We start from the raw sequence: 17,927 nt of genomic DNA on the forward strand, positions 1-17,927 counted from the left end.
ATTTTTGAAACATTTTTATTATTGAAGTATCATTGACACACAATGTTACATTAGTTTTGAATGCTAACAGTCTTAAATAAGAAACACTCAGGTTCTTTTTTTTTTTCTTAAAATTTTTTTTAAAATTATGCAATAATGAAAAATATATTTATCTTGTGAGAAAATCTTTAAGACGAAGAGAAGATTATGATAAAAACTATCTGTATCCACTGAATGATTCCTCTTATATGAGACATCTCAAATAGTCCAACTCATACAAGTAAACAATAGAATCATGGTTACCAGTGGAAGAGTGAAGGGGGCAATGGGGAGTTGTTCAAGGGGTATAAAGTTACAATTTTACAAGATGAGTAAGTACCAGAGATCTGTCATACAACAGAATTCCTATAGTTAACAATAAAGTCGTGTGCATTTAAATAGTTAAGGGGGTAGATCTCATTTTAAGTGTTCTTACCACAAACACACACACATGGTGTGTGTGCACCCATGTGTGTGCAACATGAAAGGACACAAGAAACTTTTGGAGGTTATGTTGATTATATTGTGGTGATGAAAATATAAGCATATATGTATGTCCAAACTCACCAAATTATATACATTAATTATATGTGGGTTTTTTGGGAACTAATTATACCTCAATAAAACTGGAAAAAGTAATAAAAATAGTAATTTTAAAAATAATCTGTATCCAAATTTTCTTCATAACCATCTGCAGAAACTGAACTAGAGTGTGAGTGTGAGGCAAGAACTCTTGGGAGGAGATCTGTCAGCGTCATCTGCCTGTGCTAGCAATGCCTCTCTTATTCAAAGATTTCATTTGATACAAATAGAGATTATGCTGAGTGAAATAAGTCAGAGAGAGTCAAGTATCATATGGGTTCACTTACTTGTGGAGCATAAGGAATAACATGGAGGACGTTGGGAGATGGGGAGGAGAAGGGAGCTGGGGAATTTTAGAGGGGGAGACAAACCATGAGAGACTGTGGACTCTGAGAAACAAACTGAGGGTTTTGGAGGGGAGAGGGTGGGGTGTTAGGTAAGCCTGCTCCATTGCATGGAGCACTGGGTGTGGTGCATAGACAGTGAATTTTGGACACTGAAAAAAAATAAAATTTAAAACAAAAAAAAAAACTAAATAGAATATAAAAAATGGTTACTGGTAGTGACAGACCCTATTCTCTCTTGCTCTCACAATTTCAGAGAAAAAGCTAATACCTTTTTCTTGGTTATTTGAGCACAATTTCTAGGGAGGACCCTGATTGGGATGACTTGGGTCTGGCGGATAGCCCTGACCCAGTCACAGTGCCCAAGGAAGAGAATTCTGATTGAATTGGCTGGGTTATGTGCCCACCTCTGTGTGAGAAAGGCAGTGAAGTGCCTGACAGCTCCAATGGGTTTGGGACAGGGATTCATAAAAGAAAAGAAGAGGAGGAGACAGGTTGAGATGAACTTGTGCCTTAGTGGTGTGGGTAATGATTTTTGAAATAGGGCCATGTAAGAGATTTGACAAGTTGGAATCCGCATTTTTAACTAGTTTGACTTTCTGCCTGGAGCAGAGAAGAAAGACATACAAGTGAAAAGTGGTGGGGGGGGGCGAGGGGGGGGGTGGGTAGGAAAGAAACACAAAAAGCTTAAGAATAAGCCTCTCTGCCAATTACCTGATTCACGCAGGTGGTTATTGCTGGTTCTGATTCTCTGCCAAAGTTAAGGCATTTCTAAAGTGGGAGTTTCTTTCAGTTTCTCTTTTTCGTTTTCCTTCTAGGTGGACAAGAAAATTGTAAGAACTGAGATAGGAGTTCTTCTTCGCCTCTCACATCCAAACATTGTAAGTGGTTTTTAATCTACTATTTCAAATAATCTTCAAACTTACAGACTGGAATTTTTGTTCTTTGCTGCCCGTGCTGATAATAAGAAGGGGATATTTCTACCACCAATAGGTAGCCACCATGGCCTACCTCCTGTCCTCATCTAACCACATTTTTCATTTCTTTAGCTGAATAAATCTTAAAAATAATACCACGCAAAATAATTTCAAAATGGACAGATCAGCAATATATACCATCTTTGTTTTCATGCATAAAAGGATAACTAAAAATTGAGGAGTTTTGTTTCACTCTAATAAAACACTGGCCTTTTCCTTTTGTGTGCCTATCTTATTAATATGCCATTGCTGAAAAAGCCTATGAAGAAAATGCATTGCTTTCCAAAGTCATTTTAGTCTCCCTTGAGAGTGTCTACTTCAGAAACAGTGTGAAGATTCACATAAATGATGTACTTGAATGGGAAAAATCAAATGTCCTCAAAAGCTCTGCTCTAGGCTGTATCCAGACAAAGGCATTGAGAGAAAGGTCTGGCAAAAAGCTTTCTTGAGCCAATGAAGTGAAAAGAACAAAATCATTTTCCAGGCCATAACTTGAATTCAGCCAACTACTTAAAGAAAGTATTTTACTCATTTCTTTGAGAAAGCTGTGTTGTCCAGGAGGATGACTAACCTGCAGTGCTTACTTGGGCTCCAAGCAAAGTGCTTAAAACTTAAATATGGGTTAACAATGCAGGCAGCTAAAACAGAAAACTTGAATATGGTAGTCTAAATAAATATTTTCTTTATGTTATAATCGGAAGGCAGGCAGTTGCTAGCATTGGTTTAGCTCCTCAGTGATGCCATTCAGAACTTAGATGTCTTCCATCCTCACACTTTCCATTCATGGTCCTAAATGGCTGCTCCACTGTCTTCACAAGTCTTCAGGCCTATACTCTAGAGAGAAAAAAATTGGAAAGGCCACACCAACAGAGTATGAAGAGAAGAGGAGAGGCTTTTCCGGAACTTACAGCAGCAGCAGAATTCTCTTCAGATTTATTGGCCAGAGCTAACCATAAGATCACTGCTCTTCACTGCATGGAGATTGGAAAATCAGGGAACAAAGTTATCATAAATGGCTTAGACCAATCATGATCCATAATTTGAGGCTAGGTACCTTTCTTCCCTAAACAAAATCTGTTTGCAATAAAGTAGGGGGAAGGAGCTTTGGGTAAGTAATAAACAAAATTTACCACATACAATCAATCACCACTTTTACATTATCCATCTTTTTCTTTCAACGAAAAGCCAGTGTGGAATTTTCCTTAAATGTAGATCAGCGCTGGTCACTAGATTCCCTTATATACTGAGGAAAATATCCAGAATTGGATGGATTATCTGAATGTGATGAAATCCTATTATAGTCAGTAAAATCAATGCCATCACTACTTTTCTGAGGATCTCTTTATCTACCAGCAATTTTTTTGCTGTTGAGAGATACTTTTCCGTACAGACCTTTTTTTCTTTTCTTTTAAGATTTTAAATATTTATTTGAGAGAGAGAGAGAGAGAGAATGAGAGAGAGAAAGAGAGCATGAGAAGGGGGAGGGTCAGAGGGAGAAGCAGAGTCCCTGCCAAGCAGGGACCCCAATGTGGGACTCGATCCCAAGGTTCCAAGATCATGACCTGAATCTAAGGCAGTTGCTTAACAAACTGAGCCACCCAGGCACCCCAGACTTTTTTGAAGAAGAAGAAGAAAATGCTTTTATTAATCACAATGTGAAATTGACATGACAGACTTTAACCTGGTCCCATTCTGCCTCAGATCCCAAATCCAAGTTCCCTTTCTGGAGAAAGAAGCATTTGCATCACTAGGAACCATGACTTTTTCAAATGGTTCAAGAAGTTTTGTTTGCTTGCTTTTGTTTTTTAGTTCTGGAGAAATTCAGAAATTGTGATGTTTTGGCAAAATTTGGAAGTGTTTCTAAGGCAGGTGTCTTTCAACTGTCAAAAGGAAAAATATAAAAACTCGAAAGGACCTTTAAGGAAATGAGGTAACAGATAAAAACAACCAGAGAGTGACAGATGGCTTCTTGTTACAGAATGTGGGAACTTTATTGACTAATGATCCAATATATTACTATTACAAAGAGTGTTGTTTTGGTCATAGCACTAGCTTTTCCTAGAAAGTTGAAAATAAGGAATTTATTATTTATTTTTTAATATCTTTCCCCAGATAAAACTTAAAGAGATATTTGAAAGCCCTACAGAAATCAGTCTGGTCCTAGAACTGGTCACAGGAGGAGAACTGTTTGACAGGTGAGTTGGTCCTAGAAATCTAACCAGAGAGAGGTTTTGCTTCCAGGCACCAAAGAGTATCAAGGGGAAATTTCCCCTGAAGATTTTCATAATGACACATCATGCTACTTGATAAATTGTACTAAAATAAATCATAACAGGAGTACAGAATGGAGAGAGAGTGTTATTTGCTTTGATGTGGGTAGGTGAAAATTTGCCTTGCTTAGTGAGTAAAAAAAGAAACACAATATCAGTTTACTGTTGCAAACATTAACTTTCCCAATAAAAACAGATTTCTGAAGTCATTATAAATTTAAACTAAATGGTAGCATTTTGATGAAAATTATAGGAAGTTAAACACGTAACAGTATTCTCTGTTAGGATTCAAAAGCTCATAAAAATCAATATTCTTCAAATAATTATTTCTAGGCCTACTTTCTCTATTAAGCTGTTTAGAGTTCTCAGATGCAGAGTAAAATGTTCTGTTATTTCCAGGGACAGCCAGTTTTAGTTGTCTGTTCTTATGCTCATCACTCAAGGCAGAGTTGGAGGTTGGCAGGAAGTTATGTCTAAAAATTTGATGGAGCATAATACAGGCAAACAATATGTACAAGAGACACAACCTTTTAGTTTTAAGCACAGCCCTTTGCTGTGCTCATTGGGGTAATCAAAAAATAATGGAATTGGAAGAAGGCAAAGTGACTAAGTAGGTATATATTAGAAACGGTTAGAAGCTGTGCAATGATACAAAATTCTTGTTGCTTAAGAATGGGTTAAGAGAGGAATGGGGTGCAGAGAGAAGACAGGAAAAAAATTGAGGGAATTGCTGATAAAGCCTGAGTGCCTGGAGCACAGTCAATTCTCAGTAAGTGTTCGCTGAATGAATGGGCAATCATTGTAATGAATGGACTCCCAGGAGAAAGATCTGCAGGGGATAGGGTTAGAATGTGTTGGGAAAGGAGTTCTCCTTTCCAACTCTACCCGGTTCAGTTTGCTGCCTGCTTCAAGAGCTTCCAAAGGTATTCATGTTGGTTTTCAAAGGTTCTGTTTGTTTTTAAATGTTCCCCAGTACAGATTTGGATCTTCCGATAGCAAGGAGTAAAGTGGTCCAGTTTGATTGGAAGTACATATATATCTTCAACAGATATATAATTTTGCTCATATATACATTGAAATTTTCTTAGAACAAGTTATGTGAATTATCAGACTTTAAAAATTGTAACATTTTAACTCTATCCTTACTTTACAAATAAATGAACCAACTTTAGGAAGTGAGTATCAATAGCCTGAAGACTTATACTTCTTGTGGCAGTTGGCGGATAGTTGTTTGGATTCATGATTCTAGAGCCTGACTTAAAGGGAAAATACTTAACCTAGGATTATTGGTTTACCTCTCTGAAACTCAGAACGAATTTGAAGTGGTTCTATGCTGCTAAGGAAGCTGAGACACTAACCCACCAGAATAGTCTTGTTCTAAGATCATCACGTTCCCTCGTACTTAGTGAAGACTCTTCTGCTCTAAATGTTAACAAAATTGGCCGGAAATGGCTTCTTTTTCCACACCTCTATAGCTAACTCTTTCATAAACATATTTCTTCTTTAGACACATTAACAGGAGTCAATTTATAGTTAGATCTTGCTGCCTTTGGAGCCATGAGGTCTCTCTAGGGAGAACTAACATTTCTCTGCTAATTATGGTCTATCAGAGAGAAATACCATGTTCTCCAATTTTAAGTAACTGCGGGACAGGAATGTCACACTAATGCCATCATCTACCAGTAGCACTAACTATTTACCTACTTACCTCTATTTGTTCTAATTATTTTGGAAGCAAGTCTCTGTCCCTCTCTAACCTTTTTTTCATGAAAAGATTCTGGTTCTCTCATCTTGTAGTCTGATTGATGTGATAGGATAGAGTTAATTTAGCTCTAGAAAAAAATGAAAAAACTAAATATTGTTGATCAATTTCATTTACAGAGATAAATGGATGAAATATTCAGGTTTAAGAGAAGACATCTAAAGAATGGCAGACAGCCAGTAAAGCACTCAATCACTTATAAACTCTTAGCAGTCTTAGATCATAGACTCTACCCCCCCGCCAAATGTTGTTGTCCATATATCCGTTGCCATATCTGAGATGAACTTGGTTTCTCTATTAGGTTACTTAATTTTATAGTCATCTTTAAAACTGTGTCAAGCCTAAAATATATCCTACATTATTATCCATGTATTGCTTTCTTTTTTGAGAGTTAAAAATCACAATATGGTCTCCTTTTCCTATACTTAGGTCAAAACGAAATTCATTTAATTGTGATGATCAAAATTCATTTCTGTTCTAGTGATGATGTTAATAGTTTCTAATGAATGAACTAATGGAGCAATTAATGAAGAAATAATTATGTTAGTCCATTATAGTCAAAAGTTATATTTATTAGCAAAAATTCTATTCCATGATGCTCCTAGAAAATTAAGCATAGTAAATCCAAGTGGAATCTGCTGTTACATGTTAAATATGAATAGTAAATTGCATAGGACAATTGATGAAAATTTTTGGAATAAAGTCAGTGATTTTTTTGTGTTCAAGAAAATCTCCCCAAAAGCCCTTTATGAAGTTATGATATCATGGGAAAAAGAAAGCTCTAGAGGTTTTCTGTTTCATCCTTCTCAATCTCCTCATAATTCTTAGAAATACGTTGTATTTTTAAGTGGATACAATGTGAGGTTGTTTGCTTTTAAGAGTAAGTTTTCAATTTTTTCTAGAAAATGATTATATCTTAAAACAGCTAATTTAGCAGTATCCTTACACTCATCTGACCAAATTTTTGAAGAGGTATTTTTTCTCCTGATTTTTGTCTGACTCCAGTATCAGAATATATTATGGATTTTTAAATTGTCTTTTTTCTGTTTTCTCCTTGGGTTTTTACTTGCCTGATTATGCTTGTTCAAATGCCAAACATTATGTATAAAAGATTTTGGAATATGAGGCTTTAAATGTTGTAACCTTCCAAAAAAGCAGATTTTCTTTTGCAGGCAGTTAAGGTAAGGAGCAGATCACTTTAATCCAATCAGATATTGGGTTGATTCAAAGCTGGGCTTCCTGAAGGCAGATCTATTTCTTGTCAACTCTTACTCATAGGTTTTTGCTCTTTAAGGGTTCCAATTTAAGTCAGGAGCTTGTTCCAGGGCCCCCTTTCTTGACAGACCCTAAATGCCAACTTCTGTTCCCTCCATCCTGTGAGATGGCCAGAAGCTTTGTTCATCTTCTCAGTTAGCTAGTAATGTCAAGTCAGTAAATGCACCAGTAAATGCCTTTAAAGGGAAAGCAGAGGCATCCGATGTTAGATTTGCTTTGCGGGTTTTTCTTCTCTCCTGGATCTTGGTTCCTGAAGCCTTCACCTCCTTGGGAACTCTCTGATATCTTCAAATATATTCCTTAAAAATATGTTATTTAGCTTATCTTCATTGTGCTTTCCTGGAGGCTTATTTACCTCACTGTTGCTGAGAACAAAAAATCAATGTATTTGGTTTTAAAGGTCTTTAAACACTAGTGTGTTTTCCTCTTTTACATCAACCCTTTGGGGTAAGGAGGATGAAAAAGCATTGTCCCCGCTTTACAATACAGCAACTGAGAATGAGGAAGGGTAAATGATCTTCTTAAATCTGGAAGTCAGACTAACTTCTGGTCTAGCTCTGCTTCCTCATGTGACCTCACTGACTTTCTTATTAAATCCAGTTAGTCCCTTTCAAATCATTTCCAAGAAAGTAAACTGTTGTTTATTTATGGAGAATCCATACTGCATTTGTTGGTCCTATGCAAAGCTATATATGTATTCCCACTCAATCACTCTTCAAGTGTTTTGAGGTATTATTCTATTTTTTTTTTTCAAGAGAATAAACTGAAGAAAGTAAGTCATAAAGTCAATCTTGAAACTCATGTCTATTTGACTAAAAACTTTTTTTTTTTTCAGTTTTCCAAACTGAAAATATTCTTTTTGAAAACTATAAGTGGTCAATGAGCAAGAGAAGTAGTGGTTACATTTGGGGACTATAGATTTAGCCTATTAATCACCTGATGGAGTCCTAGTATATCAATCCATATAGTCATCTTTACTTCAGCATTTCATGGTTTTTACTATTGGTGGAAATAGAATTTTCAGGACATCGTCGTTAGAAAAAATTCCAGAAACGGAACTTAGGGTTTTTGCTTGCCCAGTCTCCATAGAGTTGTGCCATGGTTGGTACTGAGATTAACCAAACTCAGAATACATATGAATTTATAAAGACTCTTGTGTCAAACATTGGTCATTGATGGTACTTGTTTATTTTTTTTTAAGATTTTATTTATTTATTCAAGAGAGAGAACATGAGAGGAGGAGGGTCAGAGGGAGAAACAGACTCCCTGTTGAGAAGGGAGCCTGATATGGGACTCAATCCTGGGACTACAGGATCATAACCTGAGCTGAAGGCAGCTGCTGAACCAACTGAGCCACCCAGGTGCCATGATGTATTTGTTTAAAGTGAAGATCTGTGAAATCCGGTTGTCTAAGAAGGATAATTAGTCACTATAACAAGGGCATTTTTTCCCCATTTTATTTTATTTTATTTTATTTCTTTTCAGTGTTCCATCATTCATTGTTTATGCACCACACCCAGTGCTCCATGCAATACGTGCCCTCCTTAATACCCATTACCAGGCTCACCCAACCCCCCATCCCCCCTTCCCTCCAAAACCCTCAGTTTGTTTCTCAGAGTCCACAGTCTCTCGTGGTTTGTCTCCCCCTCCAGTTTCCCCCAACTCACTTCTATGAGGGCCATTTTTGAGAGCCTATTAGGGTCCTGGCAGTGGCGGAGCGTTTTACTAACTATGATCTCATCTAATCCTCACAGTGACACATGTACAAGGTAGGCTTTGATATATACATTTTATAAACCAAATAATGAGCATCAGAGAAGTCCATTAACTACTGTTAGGTCACTCATCTTATATTGGATCTAGAACAACAATTAAATGAGATTGGACTCAAGTATGTCAGACTCCAAAACATATGATTATTCTACCATGTTATGTTGCTGCTATGTAAGCAAATGCAAATACTCTTAATACTTAAAAATAAAACTTCAAATTAGTAATGCAACATTTTATCTTACTTGAGTGTTGACTTAATTATTAATATGTATATAATTGTTTTTCAACCATTGAAATCTTAAGTACATCTTCTCTTTATGCAGTTTTTTCTGACTATATGTGAAGAAAACGTATACTTTGATTTGGACTAAATTTATAGTCTTTCTAGAAGCTGGGCTATAAAGGGAAGGATAAAAGTGAGATAGTAGTAGGAGACAGAGGATAATTGGAGGCTTATTAAGTATTTTAAGCTGCCACACTGGGAACACATTAATTTGTTGGTAGGAAGGAGCCCACAAGCTGGAGAGGTAGAAAATCTATGTGAGAAGGACTTATATTTGGAACAATATCCCAGGGAAGACAGAATAAGATTTGGAATCAGATGAAAGGATTTCTTTAAAATAGAAAAGTTTCTCTCTTCTTCAGAAGCAGAAAGAATCAAGAGACAGAGAAGGCTCAAAGGACCTAGAGTAGTCACAACAATGTTACAAAAGAAGAACAAGGTCAGAGGACTTACTGTTGGGGCTGGGATAATTCTGCTCTACTTACAAATTAGTAAGTAAGTTGGCCTGTTACACTTTCATGGGTGTTGGAAAAAGATGAGTCTCCTGGATCAGAAATGAAGGACTTGACTACTCACGGCACAACAAGCATTATGGGCATCACCAAGTTTGTGTCATTTCCCTTTACCCTACAGATTCCACGGGGGGCGGCACAGCAGGCTTGGGTGGATGCCTGCACATAGAGTGGCTGTGTTCCAGGGGAGAAAATAACTGTATATAAACTGGCAAATGAAGAAACAAAATGTACAATTCTATTCATCCATGAAAAGGAGTGTTTCTTTGATATGGATGAACCTCAAAAACAGCATGCTAAGTAAAAACAAACAAACAAACAAACAGGAAAGCCTACATCAAAATCAGGCTCCCTGATTTTGTGCCCAAAGGACTGTGTTTAGGTCCCAGTTATAGCATGTATCATCCCCACATGAAGACTTATGCCAAAATCTGTGGCCAGCTTCTAGCAAATACAAAGTACCGTTTGATATGTCTTTCATATACTGATTCTTATTTTTATTTCTTTTTTAGTTCCTTGTCCTCATTTATTTATGTATTTTTTGTCTAGTGATATTGTGGTTGCCTCTACAAGCCCTAACATACCTTTGGGAGATGACGATAGTATTGAAACATAGTTTTAGGGTCCATATCGCATTTTTACTTTCCCTCTTCTACACCAGGAGCCCCTTGAAGGTGAAGGCAATGTGCTCTGGTTAGCGTAGAAGTAGTAGTGAGAAGGGAATAAAGGTGGGTGGTGAAGCCCTGGGGCCTTACAAGACAGAAATGGCTTCCGGGAGGAATAGAATCTTTGAGCTGAATTTTAAGTGAGAAATCAGAAGTTAGCAGGTAAAGGGTAGCGGGAAGGGTAAAGGGATATCCAAAAGCAGAGCACTTTGGCGGGATTAAAAATGAGTACCTTAGTATCCACTTTAGAAGCTGTTTTAGAAAGAAAGCAAGCAGTTGCTAAATATTTTGTCAAATGAATGACTGAATAAACTCTGTGCTCTTGGACAATTTATATTACATCTTTGAGTCAGGCTTTTCTTTTACATTATAAAAGAATTGGGCCAGGGCTCCCTTAGGCCCATTCCCAGGTCTACAGTTTTATTTGACCTCTCCTTTCTCCTGTACCATCATCTCCCTGACCAGCACCCACAACTCCCTCACTCTCTCCGTAGCTTTCAAATTTAACAGTGTCTTTGAAATAATATCTTTGAAACTATTTTTTTAAGCATATGAATTTAACACTCTTCAGGAGACTTCTCAGAAAAAGCATCAATATAGACAAAGATGCCATCAATGAAATGTGAAAAGGCAGTGAATGAAGCTTATAAAGGATTGATAGATTGACAAAAGGTACCGCAGAATTCATTTTAACATATATAACAGCAGATTGATGTACTGGCAACCCTTAAGACTTGGTTCCTGAAACTCCTATCTAGGGCTTTTACCCTATGTCATTTGATCTTTCGGTACACATTGTCTTCAGACCAGTCTCTTTCTCACAAAACCTACAGTCATCTAATAGTACCTCCATTTGAGAAAAAGCTGTCATTAATGGGGAGAGCAGTAGAGCTCCTAATCTATGTGCCAGGAAATCTGAGGGCCTCAGGATATGATCAGATTAGAGCTCTTCAGCTGCATCATCACTGGTGCTAACTGCCAGGCTGGAGATGTGTTCAATTCAATTTGCAGCAATTAAGGTGACAGCAACAAATGCACAAAAGTCATATTTCCAAGCAGGTCCATGGAGAGAAATAGGCATTGTCTGTGCTTCTTTACCCTGCAATTTTAAAATGATGAGAAGGAAAACAGTTCCAACAGGGGGGAAGAGGAGCATGTGCTCCCACACACCCAGCAGTGGCAATAAAAGGCTCTGTTTAGGACAAAAGTCCTGTGGAAGTCAGAGAATCAGCCTGGGAACACATCCCCAGTGTATTATATTTCCTTCCCAGATCTCCAAATGGCAGTTAGGCCTGTTAGTGACTGAGGGGCCTGTGCAAAGGTCAGAGCGAGCTCAGCGTAGCTTTTTGGGTCCTGTTGTGATTAAAAAATCCTAGGAGAGATTTTGTTTTTAGCCCTGGGTCTTCTAGCCCAGTTCACAGTAGAATGATGAGAAATTTTGCTGCATAGCAGCAAACGTCATGGCCCTGGGCCTTTGAAAACAATCTTAAGATGCTGGTTACATCTTAACTGCTTTCTTATTATTTTATAGAGCATGAAAAAGAAATTAGTTTACTAAATCTGAGGAGAAATAGAGCAATAAGTATGTTTAAGTATAAAAACCAAAAATATCAACCAAAATTATCCTATTTCTACAGCTCTAAAACCCTTGGAATGATTGAATATTTCATTGCTCCTAAAAGTTGAACACATTAGTATATTTTGTGTCAAGCTATTAAACCCTTGGTGTTATGTACATGGCAACTTGTTTTTTTTTTTAAATTCCAGCTAAATTTTGCATAAAAATTCTGTGTTGCCTCATGAAAGAAATGCTGTATTTTGCTGAATTTGAATCATTTTGATTTTATTTAAAATAAGTTTCTAAAAAGATCATGTTATTACAGTAATATCTAGTTACTAACTCTGAATGTATTCGTTTTTTTTATTTTATTTTATTTATTTATTTGAGAGAGAGACAAAGTGAGAGAGCATGAGAGGGGAGGTCGTAGGGAGAAGCAGACTCCCCATGGAGCTGGGAGCCTGGTGTGGGACTCAATCCAGGACTCTGGGGTCATGACCTGAGCTGAAGGCAGACGCCCAACCAACTGAGCCACCCAGGAGATCCTCTGAATGTATTCCTAAGACCAACAATAACCTTTCTACATGTTGCATTTTGCTTTGGGAAGCATCTTTATGGTAGCTCTCCCTCTGGATTGATAGCCAGTGGACTTGTAATGAGCATCACTTCCCAGTCCAGTGCTCTGTTCCCCATGAGAAGGAACACAGGCAAAGGAGCTGCTCATATGTCCACAGTCTGAAATTTCTCTGGCACCTACTCAGTTGGCAGTTAGTATTGATTCTACAAATATTTACTGACTGCCTACTATGAGCAAGGCTTGGAGCTAGGTCCTATGGGTGATGGAAACAACAATCTAGTGAGAAGGCTAAGAATTTTCCCACAATAACCTGCAGAAGGCATTGGCCAAACACACATACTATAGTCATGCCCACATGAAAAAGATTGCAAGACTTCATTTTCCTTTGCTTGATCACTAATGTCTTCACTTGCAGTCTTAGCTGTAGATTATAAACCTGCATTTGCAACTTGAGAAGTTCTCTGTTATTGACTGACCTTTCTAGTCAGCCATAAATGGCCTAGGTGGCAGCTCAACTGGTAGAATACTTAAAGTTGAATATCCGGGTTCCAGCAACCTAACTCTGTAACACTCTGATGAACATATCAACTGGGAACAAAAATTCCTTTGAGCAGGAGCCTAGAAGAGGTGTGGTTAAGTTCTAAAAGTAGGGCCATGTTGTGGCAAGCTGAGTTCATGGGGATTGGGGGGAAGACACCTGCATTCTGTACTCCTGTCCCATATATCTACTCTAGACACATTTCTGACAACAGAATTTATAAATCCTTTGGCTGTACAAACCTTAGTATAACATGTATTACATCTATGGTGATGTTTTTGTTAATAACTTTTGTACTGTCTGTAGTCTCATCTGGGGCAGGACCCAAATCTTAGAATTTTTAAACTTTTTAAAAAAAGATTTTATTTATTTATTTGTCAGAAAGAGAGAGAGCACAAGCAGGGGGAGCAGCAGGCAGAGGGAGAAGCAGGCTCCCCACTGAGCAGGGAGCCCAAGGCAGGACTTGATCCCAGGACTCTGGGATCATGACCTGAGCCTCAGGCAGACACTTAACCAACTGAGCCGCGCAGGCGCCCCACAAATCTTATTCTTTACCGATTCAGCCAATAGCTGGCTCACAGAAATATTGGTTATGACTATGCCCTTCGCTGTCTCTAATTCTCACTATAGTGTTGGTCCTTTTTCTTAGAACAATCTCCTTCCTCTCCAGTCTCTACTCTTCCACATCTATCCCACTCCCAGCCCCTACCCTTTCTGCAACTAGAAAAATTTGATATACCCTTGAGGTCTGAGCTGAGATATAGCTACCTCTGGAATCCTTTTCCCACCCTGCACAGCCTCCAGAATAGATCACTGGCCCTCTCTACAAGCTCTCAGGTCATTTTCTAATATCTCTGCCACAGCATTCAACACAGTATGTCAATTGTTGTCTGTCTGCTTATACCAAGAGAAACCCCGTAAGTGCAGAGGCTGTGTCTGGTTCATTTCTAAATGCCCAGCATGTAACAGTCATTCCATAATATTTACTAAATAGATGAATGAATGGACATATCTGTTAGAATGTATCCTTTTTATTAGCTAGATGAAATATTTTACTAACTTAACTTATATTGTGGAAAATTAGTGAGATTTCCATTAACCATTCTTACACCTACTACTCTTCCCTCTATCCCACCTAAAAATAGGTCCCCCCAAAATTCACCCCTTTACCCAGCCAGTCCCTAGACATACACATAAGGTCACATTCTGAACATAAGCACTTAACTCTAAGATATACCCAAATGAAAATGCATAAACATCATATTTAAGCCAAAGCTTGAGAAATCATAATAAATCAGAATATAAGGAGGAATCTCTAGTGTGTGCACTGCCCCTCTAAGAGGTAGGGATGTTCATAAGAACCCCTGTATTTAACAGACAAGGAGGATTTCTCATCAGAGATGCTGCACGTGGTTGTGCAAGTTGGCTCTGTACAACCCCAAGGAGTAGTGCTTATGTAGACTAAGCCATGAGGAGCACCCCTAGAGGGGCACCACAAAGCAGTTGTAATAAAACTCTAGCCTTGGTGAGTGGCCATGGGGAAAATCCACACTGTTTTTTGCAGGCCAGAAGTAACTGATTTTATCCTCTTCTGGGGAGAATGGGAGGTGGAAAGAAAGTTAACTATTGGCCATTCCTTCCCATCATTTTTCTAACAACTCCCCTCCTTTAAAAGGACTGGGGAAAGCCAAGCTGCTCAGAGTGCAGGTGCCACACACAAAGGAGACATTAATTACATTTGAGTTGGTTGATGGATGTACTGCAAAATCCACACTTAGAACAAAATGCAGAAGACGATGTAGTTGTAGCCAAAGTTCTCAACCTACCCTGACACAGTAGTCCTTCTTTTCCTCTTCTCTCATGCTTAATTTTAAAATGTTCAGAAAGTATAGTACAAGTAATTTATTTTAATTAAATGTTTAGTAAGTCCTCAACTTGATCATGAATTGGAAGAATTTGTAATCTTGAAACATTGTATGAAAACTGATTTTCAAAAACTAATTAATAATGATTCCCTGAATACTGTGACCTACTTTCACATTTTATTTGAAATGTGGTTCATAACAAGTATTCAATAAATAAAAAGGTGAGGAAGGATATTCCATCTTTCATATTTTGAAAAGATAATGAGTTGGTGTTTCTTGACAATGTTCTGAATAATTGAATGGAAAAAATTGAAATTTTTGCATCGATATAATTTTTTTGAATCTTGATTATTATGGTTGTTAAGGTATCTTCTTATATATTATTTTATATCTGTTTTTTTCTGCTTTTCCTCATCATCCATCCCCTATTTTGGAAAGATTCTATAGATTTTTAATTCCAGCTTCTAATACCAACTACTTCAAGAACTTATAACTTCTTACCATAACATTAAAAAAAAAGAATGGAAGATAATTTCTAAAAAATAAATGTGCTATTTAAGATATTAACACTCTAAAAAATTTCAGTGCAAAGCTATAAAAAATGTTCAAGTTTGACTCTTACATGTTTTGAATTGACCTTTGTCAGACTTTTCACAATAAACCTTTTGTCAGCTGAAAACATCTTATGCAAGTTGGTAATCTTTGGTGTTATCAAAAATGTGTTTTCTCTTGAAATTTTGGGAGGAAAGAAACAGCAACAGTGTGGTTTTCCAGTCTTCTGAAGTCCTATATAGGACAGAAAAAACAAAAACTTATAGACAATATCTATAACAAAACCAGGTGACAAGGCTTCCCCATGAAGCCTAGAAAACATGTGAATGAGGACAAACTAATAATGATTGCAAGAGCTTCATGGTATTAGCATCTATGTCAGAGGATGCAAGAAGACACTGATGAACCTAAGAATAGGAGAACACTCAAATCTCCAAAGCCTCCAAATCATTGGGAAGCAGAATGGGCCAATATAAGAACAGCTGAAATTGTGAGAGCTTTTTGCCATCCAAATTTCTGAGAAGCACAAGGGCTGCACCCACAATAAGGTCTGAAGAAACTAATGCAGTTAAGGCCCTATGAACTCCTGAAACTAATATCTGAAGCCGCCTTGTGTACATTAGGAGAAACTGCTGAAAAGAGACTCCAATAACCAGAGCAGAGATGTGTAGAGGCAAGGGAATGAAGTTTCAGATAGAAGAGAAGAGATCTCAGAAAGTATGAGGTCATAATTTTGAATGCTTCATGAAAACAATCAGTCAAGGGCCATGAAACTAGAAAAGATAGCCTGACCCATCACTCTATCAAAATGGTTAAGAAAACCAACTTTGCTTAAAAATAAGCAACAACAGACAGGTGTCTCCATTAATTGCAATAAAAATGATTATAAGAGCATAGAAAATCAGCATGTCAGGATGATATGCCCACAAAACAGATAAAAGTGTAACATGATCTACAGAAAATTAAAGTTAACATTAGTTAATACTAAAATTAAGAAATTCATAGAAGAACAATATAAATCAAAAGTAGAAAAACTCACGATACATATAATTGCACACCCCAAAAAAAAAACCAAAGTGATGGAAGAAAACACATACAAAGCATTCTAATTCAGGAAAACATTCCCGGAATTAAAATGGAAAAGATTTAAGTTAAAAGAAAGATTCCTTAAAGGAAAAGAAACTTTCCTTGTCCAGATCCATGCAAAAAGAGCAAGTCATTTATTTAGAATAGAAAGCCAGCTGGAGAGGGGCACCTGGGTGGCTCAGTGGGTTAAAGCCTCTGCCTTCGGCTCAGGTCATGATCCCAGGGTCCTGGGATCAAGCCCCACATTGGGCTCTCCGCTCAGTGGGCAGCCTACTTCCCCCTCTCTCTCTGCTTGCCTCTCTGCTACTTGTGAATTCTGCCTGTCAAATGAATAAATAAAATCTTAAAAAAAAAAAAAAAAAAGAAAGAAAGCCAGCTGGAGAAAGAGGAGAGGGATGGGGGAAGGAGGGAGAAGCAAGGAGCTCCAGGTAAAAGGAAGATAAGAGAAAGAAGTACTAGTCAAATTATATGGACCTTATTTGGATATGTATTGAAACAAGCAAATTTCAACATGTCCAAGACACTTGGAAATCTGAAACACTGTATATTTGAAAATATTAAGGAATTATAATTTATAGGTATGATAATGGCATTATAGTTATGAGTCTTAAAAAGTCCTTTATACTTTTAGAGACAACACCTTACTTATGAATGAAATTATGTGATGCCAAATATTTGCTTTATGATCAAAAAAAGAGGATGGGAAATAATTGATTGGATAGATAAAACAACACTGGCCATGAGTTAATAATCACTGAAGCTGTGTAAAAATTACAAGGGATGTTTCATGGTGTGTTGTCTACTTGGTATATATTTAACACGATTCTCAATACAGAGTTTAAAAAGATTTTTTTTCTCTTGTCCTCAGACAGGATGGACAGTTCAAGCCTAGGCAAAATAAATGTGTTTCTTTTTCCTAAAGAGACCCAAGATTGCTAGAGTATCAGTTTATGGAAATATTTCCATATTATTATGTTATGCTGACATGTGTTATGCTGACATGTTGCAATTGTTCAGATGTATCTTCCTTAACATTAATTCGGTTAACTTCTTTAAAAAAAAAATCCACTCCCCTGAACCCATGTGTCTGAGAAGGATTTCCTGGTTTTCTTTTTAGGATTGTGGAGAAGGGGTATTATAGTGAACGAGATGCTGCAGACGCTGTTAAACAAATCCTGGAGGCAGTTGCCGTAAGTATGAATTGACAGCAGTGGTGTAATGCTTGGTAATCTTTTCTATGTACAGAATCATCCCTGAACAAGTGCATGTCTGTAACCAGCCATAACATTT

The 17,927-nt window shown here is 37.4% G+C and overlaps 1 protein-coding gene across 1 annotated transcript in view; it reads left to right on the forward strand.

Moving 5' to 3' along the window:
- The window catches only part of LOC111148267 (calcium/calmodulin dependent protein kinase IV), a 236,810-nt gene that overhangs the window by 151,239 nt on the left and 67,644 nt on the right, over nucleotides 1-17,927 (forward strand). Inside the window, exons 3-5 of the mRNA XM_022504732.1 lie at nucleotides 1,763-1,825; nucleotides 4,034-4,116; nucleotides 17,755-17,827. Coding sequence (XP_022360440.1) covers nucleotides 1,763-1,825; nucleotides 4,034-4,116; nucleotides 17,755-17,827 — 219 coding nt within the window. The remainder of the gene's footprint in view (nucleotides 1-1,762; nucleotides 1,826-4,033; nucleotides 4,117-17,754; nucleotides 17,828-17,927) is intronic.

This window comes from Enhydra lutris, unplaced genomic scaffold (genome assembly GCF_002288905.1).
Source record: "Enhydra lutris kenyoni isolate GAN:26980312 unplaced genomic scaffold, ASM228890v2 scaffoldscaffold19, whole genome shotgun sequence".
Taxonomy (NCBI): Eukaryota; Metazoa; Chordata; class Mammalia; order Carnivora; family Mustelidae; genus Enhydra; species Enhydra lutris.